Consider the following 12,645-nt stretch of genomic DNA (forward strand, 5'->3'; position numbering starts at 1 on the left):
GGGCTGCCGCCTACGCTGTCGCAGGCGACTCATGGCAGCCCAGCTCCAGGTTGAACTGTTGTTCAGCATCTTAGCTATGGAGGGCAGTGTCACTGGCCCTCATATGTGGGATCCAAACCAGGGCCCTCTGGCGTCCCAAGCCAGTTCTTAACCATTGCGCCACTCAGCTGGCCCCTAAATCAGTGTATTTTAAAAAAAATCTTTTCATCTACCTTAACTGTCAACATTCTGCATTTTGGAAGTGTTTACTTTTAATTGGAATATGAAATTAAGTAATTCACTTAACCTTTATTTATGAAGTTTGTCAGTTGAGAGAGAAATGAAAATTCTTTATAATAAGGAATAGAGTAACATATTTTTCTGCATTTAGGATTCCATCTTAGGTACATAGATATTTCTAGACAATTGAATTGTATTCAAGTTTTAATAAACTGAATGACATATTTTAAATGTGCTAGGAGAATTCAACATTTAACAGAACTCTTTTATAATTGGTACAATCACCAATACCTAATGTATACCAAAACTTAATGTAGATATTAAGAACATATTGATAGTGTACAACTGTTCTATACTATTTTAGCTGAGGTGTCAATGCTTAATTGTACTTACTTTCAAAATGAAATCTTTAGGTTTTAAGATGCCCCATGTCTAGTTTTTGTTGTTGTTTTTATTTCAGTTAAGAGTTTATATTTAATCCTAAAATATATAATATTCCCATTGGTACGATTTATATTCCCGTTTGGAATGGTCACTACATTGTTGATTTCATGGCTTTTTGAGCAGTGTTGAAAGGAAACTAATTAGTACATTTATTTATTATCTTTCACCCCAGTACTTTTAGTTCTGTAGTTTCCTGTTCTAGTTACTCCAACAACAGGGCCACAGGAAGGCAGGTCTTAAATGAAGATCATCAGTTTTGTTTGTTTTACCATCTTGAGTATTGTTATGGTTTTATAAAATCTTTAATATGTATATTCCATCTTTTAGCATTTTAAATAAGTAAAAGTCTTATAGCAAGTTATAATGTATTATGAGAACTGATAATCTCTTTTATTTTTATTTTTATTTTATTTATTTATTTTTTTAAATGGGGAAATAGGGCAGGGGAACAGTGTTGGGGAATTGGGCAAGGGGAACAGACAAGTTGTTGTTCTTCAATCTTTGTTGTGGAGGGTGCCAGTTGCCATCTGGCTTCCCTTTCAGCAGCTCGTGGCCTCTAAGCTCAAGGTGCTGTGTTACAATCTTCGTTGCAGGTGGGTGTAGCCACCATCCCATGTGGGAGTCGAACCAGCAGCCTTGTTGTTAAGAGCACGCTCTATCCACTGAGTCATATGGGTGGCAGCTCAGCTCAAGGTGCCAACTTTAGTCTTAGTTGCGGGTGGGCATAGCCCACCATCGAACAGGCAGTCTTGTAGTTAGGAGCACATGCTCTCACCAGCTGAGCCATCCTGCCACTTGTCGTCAGCTCAACAGCAGCTCAGTTCCAGTGCAGCGTCACTAGCCTATGTGGGAATCGAACCGGTGGCCCTATTGCTTAGAGCTCGCGCTCGTACGCTAACTCTTAACCAACTGAGCCACTCAGGCGGCCCTTGATATTCTCTTTTAAATATGTTTATAAAGAACCAAGTAAATGTTGCTCTAGAGAACATATGCTGATTAAAATATCTGGAAGAGGATTATATTTCTGTTCTGTATGGCTAGGTAAAGAACTGTTTCTCATTGTTGACATTCCCATTTTCAGTTAATGTATGTTTTATATATGTTAATTTATTTTCTGGGTTTCAGTTTGAAGCTGGCAATATGAAAAATCTGGTACTAAAGATAATATCGGGATCTTGTCCACCCGTGTCTTTGCATTATTCTTACGATCTCCGCAATTTGCTCTCTCAGTTATTTAAAAGAAATCCTATGGATAGACCATCAGTCAACTCCATATTGGAGAAAGGTTTTATAGCCAAACGCATTGAAAAGTTTCTCTCACCTCAGGTATGGTTTTTTTTTTTTTTACTTTAGAATTAGAATTGAACAGTTACGGTACTAAAGTAGGACATGTCCTTGTCTGTTGTGAGGAGAGTGCCTTGGAACTTGAGGGGAATGAAGTGTTTTCAAACTATCCTGGAGTCACCTTCCTTCCATTTTTTTATAACTCTTCCCCTTCCTATTTGCTTTCCAGTTGTGAATCTGGAGGAGGGAACACATTCCTTTCATGTCTCCTCTTAACACACAATCCTTTACTTCTGACATTCTGATCACCAAAGGTATGGTAGTTTTTCTCCACACCAGGCAGTTCTGTGACACCAGCCGGGTTTGCTACAATTCAGTCCAATTCTGACTCTATACCTGGAGGTAGCATCAGATCCTCAGTCTCACAAGACTGCCCCCACTTCAGGAGCCATTGCAAGTCCAGGTTGTCACTTGTGCTTCTGACCAACCAGCTGTAAATCAGAGGTTCCCACAACCCCCTCCCTGTGTTCAACTAATTTGCTAGAGCAGCTCACAGAACACAGAGAAACGTTTACTTACATTTACCAATTTATTATAAGGGATACAGATGATGAACAGCCAGATGAAGAGGTACACAGGGCAAGGTTCAGAAGGGTCCTGAGCGTAGGAGCTTCTGTCCTGTGGAACTAGGGTGCACCACCCTCCTGGCATGCTTACCTACCCGGTAGGTCTCCAAACCCAGCCTTTTGGGGTTTTCATGGAGGTTTCATTATGGGGGCACAATTGAGTAAATCATTGGCCCTTAGTGATTGATTGAACCTGCAGCCTCTTGCCTCCCTGAAGGGGAGGCAAGTGGGACTAAAAGTTCCAACCCGCTGATCATTTGGTTGGTTTCTCTGGCAGCCAGCCCCCATTCTTAGGGGCATTCCAAAAGTCACTTCACTGACATAAACTCAGGTTTGGTTGAAAGGAACTTGTTATAACTATAATAACAAAAGACACCTTCATGCTCTTAACTGTTAGGAAATCCCAAGGCTTTGAGAACTATATGTCAGGAATTTGGTGATCAAAGATATATTTCTTATTATAAATCACAATAGCACAGAATCATTCCTCTTTGTCTTGGATTTCTTTTGTAATTTTTTATTGTGGTAAAATATATATAACAAAATTTATTATCTGAACTATTTTTAAGTGGAGAGTTCAGTGGTATTAAGTAGGTTCATAATGCTGTGCAACCATCATTACCATCCAGCTTGATAACTCTTTTCATCTTGTAGAGCAAACTCTATACCCATTAACAAATAACTACCCATCCACCCCGCACACTCCCAGTCCCTGGAAACCACCTTCTCCTTTCTGTCTTCTCAGGTTTCTAACTGTAAAATTATTAAACCTTTCTGTGCCTCCATTTCCTCACCTGTGAACAATGGGATTATAAATATATCTCCATCATGAGGTTGTTAGGAGAATTAAAAGTGATAAAGGATGTAAAGTGCATAATATCTAGCACATATTAAGTGTTCAGTATATTCAATATATATTAAACATTATCAGTGTTACTTTATTATTGTAATATATTATAGTTTATATTTAAATTATATTCTATTTGATAGAAAATGATTGGAAACCATTCTATGGGCATTGATTTATAAGTATGTATAATAAATTGTTGACTCATTGTTTTTCCTGTAGTACTTGCATGTAGGTGCATAATAAATTTAAAGTTGAATTGAATTTTAATTTGACAGGACTTATAAAAAAATCCATATCAAATCAATTAGCATAAGTTATTGATTAAATATGATCATCTGAAACTGGAATTAGTTTACATTATGTGCATTACATGTTTTGTATGGTCTCTGTTAATTTAACTGATCACTATTAAATTCTTTTATAATCAGATATCCAGAAAAATCATAGTGTTATTACTTTTATATGCTTATGAGAGGAGAGGAAAGTGTCATATATCTTCTGGCTTAACAGAACATCTGTGTGAACAAATACTCTAAAAAAACAGATGTGCATTTAACTATTACTACCACGAGAACACATTAGTAAGGAAGAAAGCCAATTAAAATTTGGAGATTAAAACTTACTTTTATAGGACATAGCAACAATCTCTGAAACGTGGGTATCTTATAAGACTCCTTTGTTATAAATAACATTTTTAAGGACAGTTTTATGATGCAATGTACTGTTGGTTTTGGGCAACTACTAAGGAAGAAAGAATGACTTCATTTAATCTTGCTGAGGTTTCTTTCCCACCATACCAGCAGTTAGGACATACAGTCTCAACACTGAAGCACTGGAATTCGACTAGCTAGCAATGAAAGAAAGTAGTCAAGCCTGATATATGCAGAACTTATAATATGGAAAAAAAAAAGGGCAGACTCTGATTATTAACAAATGAAGTATTTGACATTATGTGTTGAGTACATACATAGCTCCTCGTTGGTATTTAGGCATCACTTAGATTTCATTCTCCAAGAAAACCTTCATCTTTTGTTCTTAAGATTTATTTTCTGCTATATAGCCATGCCCCCCTTAACAATGGGAGTATGTTCTGAGAAATTCATTGTTAGGCGATTTTGTCATTGTGAGAACATCATAGAGTGTGCTTACACAAACCTAGATGGTATCACTTACTACACACCTAGGCTATATGGTGGATCACTGTCATTTATGCGGTCTGCCATTGATTGAAACAGAAACATAATGTGACACATGACTGTATCACTTGTTCAGTATACTGGTAAGAAAGTTTGTGATACATTTTTTAAGGCTTTAACTTTGAAACAATTTATGAGCTTTACTGCAACATATGGATTATTATTTTCAGTATCACTATAATCTGTACAGTTGATTTTTTTTTTATTTCCTTAATTCTCAATGCAGTGCTGTCAGCCAACATTAATAAGGCCTAGTTCTCAATCTTTCACACTCTGAAACTTTCTGGATGTGGCTTGACAAATCCTGAATAAGCTCTGATTCATTAGGAATGTAGGTGCTGTCCAGTAGTAGCTTCTGTGATGGTGAAGCGTTTTATATCTGCATTGTCCAGCATTGTAGCCACTGGCCGCATGTGGTTATTTACTACTTAAAATGTGACTGGTGTGACCAAGGATCTAAATTTTAAATTATATTTATTTAAAATTTTAATCCTAATAGCTACACATGGGTGGCAACTATACTGGACAGCACAGCATAGGGATTCCAGAATCTTCTTGGATTCTATACACCTCACCTTTGAATTCATATTTGCCTTCACAAAGGGGAAAAAGAAAGACTCACATTCAAACAATGGAAGAAATTACCCAATGTGGAGCAAACTGGAGATCATAAAGTACCCATTTTCTCCTATGAAAAAGAAAGGGAAAAAATACAAATGTCCAGGAGAGAAAACACGTTCACACAGTTGCTCTGAATTGCCTGTGAACCTGACTTTCACTTACATCTATCTTCTGGTGCAGTGCTTCTAAAATTTCAGCATACGTGAAGCTCACTTGGAGGATATTACTGGTTCCCACCACTATAATTTGTCTTTTAGTGATTCTGAGGTGGAGCCTGAGAATTTGCATATTTAATGCGCTCCTGGTGATGCTGATTCTGCTGGTCTGAGACTTTGAGACCTGCTCCGGGGGAATCCTTGATGGGAAAGCGGACCATCTAAGTCATGGTTTTTCCCTGTTGGAGGAACATCTAGTCCACTACCACTGTGGGGATGTTCTCTCCACCAGGCGTCATTTCTGTTGAAAAAGAGAAAATTCACTTGCCTTCCCCACCCAGTAGGAAAAAAAGTAGGCTTAAATTGAGTTAAATCTTTGTTGGTATCATAGTTTTTTACTTTTAAAGAAGGAAAATAATGTGAGTAGGGAGAGAAAATTACTTGCAGGAAATACTAATGTTTTTGACTTCTCAAAATATGTTCATAAATGCTAGGGAATCAGTAATGGAGTGTTTTAGTAAAATAAAAAGAGACACCTGCCAAATTATGTGAGAATAGGCAAATATTTTTCCAATAATATGTTTACAGTTACATATTGATGTGAGGGAAAACTCATTGGAAATGCTTAGAAGATTCAGAGTAAAGTTGAAATAATCGAGAGGTTCATCTGAGAAAGGGATAAATGAAGTGGTTTTTATCAGTATTGATGTAAATGAGGGCTATGTATACTCTTAGAATATAGAGGTTATTCCATATAGGAGGTAGTTGTGTAAAATCCCAGAGATAGAATAGGCACACCTTTTGGTGCATTAGGTTAATTTGAGAAGAAAGCCTGTTTGGAGAAGTAATAAAGTAAATTGGTAAGATTGGGAGGGAGTTAGCATGAGAAGAATTTGATGAATGGATTATTTGGGTTTAATTAGTATAGTTTATTTAACAGCATAATTGTGACTGGAAAAGGAAAAAAATGTATTCTGATTAATGGATAAGTGTTTCATTTTGGGAATTTAATATGATTTCTAACTTTTTCCCCCATTTAAATCTAAGCTTATTGCAGAAGAATTTTGTCTAAAAACATTTTTCAAGTTTGGAGCACAGCCTATACCAGGTAAGTGAAATTTAATGAGTCATTTTATCTGTAATAATTAATATACTAATTAATTAGTAACATCTACTGATTATACTAGAGAGTTATGTAGTATATAATAGATTGGGATACTTGTAGATAAATTTAACTCAGAGGAAATGCATATTTAAATTATCTTTGATATATGACAATATACATTACGGTCTGATAAATTAATTGCAAAATGTCTGTTTCTTGTCTGACTTATTTAAATGAAATCTGTCTTGAAATCTTCTATCTTTATCAGACGCTTAGGTGATACTCTGAGAGCATTGTCATACAATGTTATGAAATGTCTCAGTTAATTGTACATCTTTATGCAAAATATTTTTCTTTGAGAAATACATCATATTCTGTAATTAAAAAACTAAATTAATGTGAAGTTAAGTACCTTGTCAAGGATAACTTTAATTGTGGTCATCAGCAGTAGAATATTTATAGGGTTGTGTGTATATACATATATTTGTGTGAGAGGAAAATTATATTCTACATAGAATGATTTCAGAATGAATTTCTAAAATCAGTGGGAGTTATTTAAGGTTTGAAGAGTATATTGCTTTTCAAACATAGTGTTTTGCACGTTCTATTTTGAGTGAGAGTACATTAATAAAAATAAATGCATATCATTAAACTGAGTCCATATAAGCTGGAAGTAGTGTGGCAGCACATTCTCCGGAGGGCTAGCTATACTCAGCTGTTGGTAAAGACGCCTAGACTCACTCTCTTAGTGTGCATAGGCTGCCAGGCCCTGGGAAAGCAGTTCACTCGAAACCGAATTCACAAGAGATAGAAACAGGCTAGAATCAGCATGTCTCTCTTGGCAGTCCAAGTCAAGCCCCATGAGAAGTCAAATAGGAATTGAAAGCCTCATTGTCACAAAGGCCAGAAATACCCCATGTCAGCACGTTCTTTCTATATGGGTAAGCCTGCGTAGGAATTAGAAAGTTCTTTTGTTGTAAGAGGAGTTGGACGGATGACATGTTTAATAGCATGTAGCTAAACTAGGAGTTGTATTGCTGATGGGCCTATAACTATTTTGTGGGCTCCAACTCTCTGTATTGAGCTTCATCCTACTGATATGGTGGTAGCCTTGTCTCTGAGCATGAGAAATGCTCAAAATCAGGTAACGAAGTCTCCCTCTTCTCTGGAAAGTGAATGGGAACTAGTCTTATCTGTCGCTTGGGACTATTCATTTTTATGCTTTTGAGCCTCTTGCCCGTTTTCTGGCATACAGAGCTTTTCTTTGGTTATGTTAATACATGCAGCCAGGTTCTAATGTTGTGACTTTGTATATCCACATTTTGGATTGATCTTACAGTTGAACTCTCAAAGAGAAATTTATTTTTTTACATTTCCCAGTTTCTGCCAGGATACAGCTGGAGTATGTGCTTGGAAAACCTTACCCTACCATACTGTATCTCATATCTTCAACCCAAATTACATATGAATCTCTAAACTGCCAATCAAATGGATATATTTTTTATTATTATGAGTTTACTAAATTATGTTTATAATATGTGTTCATCATAATTTTTTTTTTGAAGTGGGGAAACAGCAGTTTATTAGAAGAAACAGTATACTCCAAAGAGGTAGAAGTGGGCCCGAGCAGAAGGCAGTGGCTCAAGGGCCATTATTAGAAGAGAAAGTGTACTCCAAAGAGTTAGGAGCGGGCTGAGCAAAAGCATGGCTCAAAAAGGCTGCGGCTCAAAGGCTCAAAGGCCTTAAAAGTTTTTTAAAAAGAAAATAAAAATTACCTCTAATCTTAATACATACTGTTATGTTTGGTATTTTTTTCCTGTGATAACACATGGATAATGATTGAAAATTGGGGTTGTGCTATAAACAAAGGCTTGTTTCTTTTAATTCACAGTATTATATGTTGATTGTTTTCTATATAACTAAATATTCTTTGAAGAACTGAGTTAAATGGTAGTATTTCATTGTGAACTACCAGTTAATTTTTTTCTCCTTTCCCGTCCTAAAAAGGAAGAATACTTGTTGGAATAGATTGATTTAAATTGATTTAACACATGATAAAATCCCAAGAAATCAGGCTAGAAGAGGCAGAAAGAAAGCTGCTACTTAGATGGTTTGAGCAGGGAGGCATAATATCTTAGCAGGTGTGAAAAATAGAGGAAAGAAGGTTTTGGGAAAGGTTGGTGTAAACTATACTCTTTGACCTCCTTTTTTATCTTTGAGAGATGTAAATAGCAGACTTTCCTTTTAACTGCTTCAGTTTAACTGTTTTTCTTGAATTTACCATTGTTCTAAGACTGAACCTTGTCTAGGCTTCAGTAAGAGTTTAATACATAATGCTGCAGGGTTTATCGTTGTTAACAATTTTTGTTTCCCTGATTATTTCTTTAAAATCAATTCATAAACATTGTTCTTGATATAGATTGCCCTCCAGAAAGTTTGACCAATTTATATTCCCACCAGGAGTGTATAAGCGTACCCATTTCATGGGACCCTTTGCTATAAAGATTGTTTGCAAGTGTGTGTTCTTCAATAGGTCTGTAGGTATAGACATTCAAACTACATATGAAGAAAATATTAAGTTCCTCAGTGATGGATTTAATGTTTAACAGTTCTTGAAGTTTATGTTCTGATTTTGCAAGTAATTTCTAAAACAGTGAATTTTTTTAAAATTTATTTTTAATAGCTTTATTGCGATGTTATTCACATACCATTAAATTCACCCATTTAAAGTCTACAATTCCATGCTTTTTAGTAGTCACAGATATGTGCAAACATCACACACAGTCAGTTTTAGAGATGTGCTTTTTTATTATGAGAAATTTCAACATATTACAGGAGTATGGCTTTTGCTTCTTTCAAGACGTGGCTTTAGTGTAAAATAGTTATAATGAAGGCATTGACATGGGCTTAGGAGTAAATAATATGTTTAATGAAAAGTTTCAAAATAAATGCTGTCAACGATTGTGAAAATGAAATAGTGCTATCTTGAAGAATTTGGAAATTAAAGCATTACCATAAAGAACTCTAGAAAAAAATCTTTTTTATCTTTTCATGTAGCTAAAAGACCAGCCTCAGGACAAAGCTTGGCTTCTGTTGTGCCTGCTCAGAAAATTACAAAGCCTGCTGCTAAATATGGGATGCCTTTAACATATAAGAAACATGGAGATAAAAAATTACATGAAAAGAAACCACTCCAGAAACATAAACAGGTATGATCATGTTACAACTGTGTTATCAGTAACAAATTCAGTTTGACCTCATTTTTTTGCAACTCAGCTCAGTTCTTTGGATATTCATGGGATTGTTTTTATTTAGTTACTAAAGAACATTGCTGTTCTCTGCTTCATCAGTCTTTCCAAACTAAGAAGCCTTAACAGAAGTAAAAAAGAAACATTAAATAGATATATTAGGTATAGTAGTTGGTGCAATAAAAAGAAAGTGATGTTATAAATGAAATCTTTTTTTAAAAACCTAAGCAGAGCCATTTGTTTTTGTGCATAAAACAAGTAAATATCTGATACACTTGATAAAAAATATAGGAAATTTTTATAATTGAAGATTCACAGTCAGATAAATATATACACAGAACCATCTTATAGTATATCACCAACAAAATCCCCTGTATTCTAAATTCTAAAGATTGTTCTCACCTTTTTTGTTCTAAAACCCGACTTGTCCTTGAACACACTCGTACAGCTCTCTTACTTGGTGACTATTTCTTTCTAATACCTTAGTACCCCTGAGCCTCAGGTAGGATGAAGGAAGTGTTTTCCTTACTTCTTATTGCCAGACTCTTTCCGGCTCCCTAACCCACTCCCCAAGCTTTGACACTTTGGCCAACTGCTACCCCTCCATGTTAGGATCATCTGCAGACCTTCATTTCTTGAAGAGTTTAATACTTGAATGACTCACTGTCTCTTTTCTCAACGCTGTCATAATTTTTGGTGATTTTAGTATTCAAAACAATGACCCTTCCTGTAGTACATGGCATCTTATTGTTTTGATCGTCCTCTTTCAGTGGCCTTGTCTGCCACCATATCTTAAAACTGTCACCAGTAGTCATGCCATCAAATTTGGTATTTTCAATAATGGCAACTATTCCATAGTCTCAGTTATAAACATCCCACTCCCTGACCAGTACTTCCTATGTTTCCTGCTCATCCCGCAAAGGCTCTGCCTCCAAAACTTCTTTGTCTTATTTGGATCCATGGAGCTTACTAGTTTTTCATTGTTTGTCTCCACCTAGTTTTCGTTTTCCTTTTTCAGCTTTAAATTCCATGTCCTCCTCACATTATAATACTTTTCAAAACCTCAACTCTCTTCCCCTGGTCTTCCGCTATTACAAATCACCTGGCAAAAACTTAATTTGGTGAAATCCAACTCTACCTCTTTTGTGCCCTGAACCTGGACATGGACTGTGGTTGAAAAAACATACAACTATTCTAACTGTTCTCACTTTAAACTTATAACCAACAACCTCTGGCCACCCTGTTATATTTCTCAGTCCATTCACTCTCCAATTCCGAGATGATTATTTTTTACCTTTTCCTTGTTTTTCACTTCAGGCTAATCACCTTGCTTCCTATTTTACTGAGAAAGTAGAAACAATTGGAAGAAGATTTTCCCATACTCTCAACACCATTTCTGCCAGTCAGTCATATCTGTTTGTAAATATTCTGCCTTTCTTGTTAATACTTTGGATGATCTGTTTTCATCTAGAGTCAACCCTGCCATTTATTATTATTATTATTATTGCTTCCTAAAGGGCTTTGTGCTCTCATCTGCATCATTTCTTCTGTCTCCTGAGTCATCCCTGTTAGCAAAGAAATATGTTGTATCTTTAATCTTTAAAAAAGAAAGAAAGAAACCTTGTCTCCCGTGTCTCCTTCCAGCTACTTCTTTACATCTTTGCTTCCTGTAACAGCAAAACTTTCCCCACACATTGTCTCTGCTCCCTCCAGCTCCTCTCTTCTCATTTTCTCCTGGACCCATTCCCTTTAGGGCTTCCTTTGTACAGCTGTTAGAAAACAGCTGTTGGCAAGGACATCAGTGACCTCCATATTGTTAAGTGCAGGGGTAGGTTGTCTTTTTCCTTTACCTCAATTTTTGACTCACCTGGTTACCCCCTCCTCCTTTAAACATTTTATTGACTTGAGTCCAAAGTATTACATTCTTCTGATTTCTCCTCCTACCTGATTGCTTTTCTCAGCCTCCTTTGCAAGTTCCTCCTCATGTCCCTGACCTCTAAATACTGAAGTGCTTAAGGTCTCAGTCCTTGGATATCTTCCTTCTTGTACCAGACTCCCTCGCTAATTGACAGCATCTGTAAACTGACATTCAAATTGACATCTCTAGCCTGGGCTTCTTTCCTGAACTCCAGATTCAAACCTGTCTCAGCATCTCTAATTAGGTTTCTAATGGGCATCTCAGAATTAACATGTGTAGGACTGAGCTCCTGATTCCACATCCTCCCCACTGATATCCCTTATTTCAGTAAATGGCACCTTCCTCCTTTCATTTGTTCTCATCAAAACCTTGCGGAGTCATCACTGACTACCCTTTCAACATCACGTACTAACAATTCTGCCTTCAAAATATATTCACGGGTCTGACCTTTTCTCATTATTTTTATCATCACGTTAGTCCTGTCCACCCTCGTCTTTCACCTGGGTTATACTAGGAATTGCCTGACTGATTTCACTGTTTTCAAACTTTTTGCAGTCTGTTTTCACTTGAGCAGCCTAAATTTCTTTTACAATGAAGGTCAGGTCATTGCAGTTTCCTGCAGGAAATGTTCCAGTGGCTTTTTATCTCATAGTAAAAGCCAAGGTCCTTACAATGGCCCACAAAGTCCTCTGATGCCCTACTGCTCTCTAAGCCTGCTCCCCCTTAGCGAATCCCAGTCCAGCCATGCTAACTGAACCCCGAACCTTGTTGTCCTCAAACATACCAAGCATTCATCTGCAAAAATGCATTTGTACTTGGTATTCTTTTCCTGGAAGACTTGCCCTTGAAAAAACTGTGGTTTCCTCCCTTACTTCCTTCAGGTCTGTGCTCAAAACCTAGTTTAGGAATAGAGCCTTCATCCTTATCACCGGCATATCAAATAACCAGTGATCATCCTTCTACCCACCCTTGCATTTCT

General features: G+C 36.5%; 1 protein-coding gene across 1 annotated transcript in view; it reads left to right on the plus strand.

The window, feature by feature from the left end:
• Positions 1-12,645, plus strand: part of NEK1 (NIMA related kinase 1) — a 143,336-nt gene that overhangs the window by 29,668 nt on the left and 101,023 nt on the right. The window contains exons 10-12 of the mRNA XM_019665497.1: positions 1,789-1,989; positions 6,443-6,503; positions 9,558-9,709. Coding sequence (XP_019521042.1) covers positions 1,789-1,989; positions 6,443-6,503; positions 9,558-9,709 — 414 coding nt within the window. The remainder of the gene's footprint in view (positions 1-1,788; positions 1,990-6,442; positions 6,504-9,557; positions 9,710-12,645) is intronic.

The sequence above is a fragment of the Hipposideros armiger genome, unplaced genomic scaffold (assembly GCF_001890085.2).
Source record: "Hipposideros armiger isolate ML-2016 unplaced genomic scaffold, ASM189008v1 scaffold_444, whole genome shotgun sequence".
Lineage (NCBI taxonomy): Eukaryota > Metazoa > Chordata > Mammalia > Chiroptera > Hipposideridae > Hipposideros > Hipposideros armiger.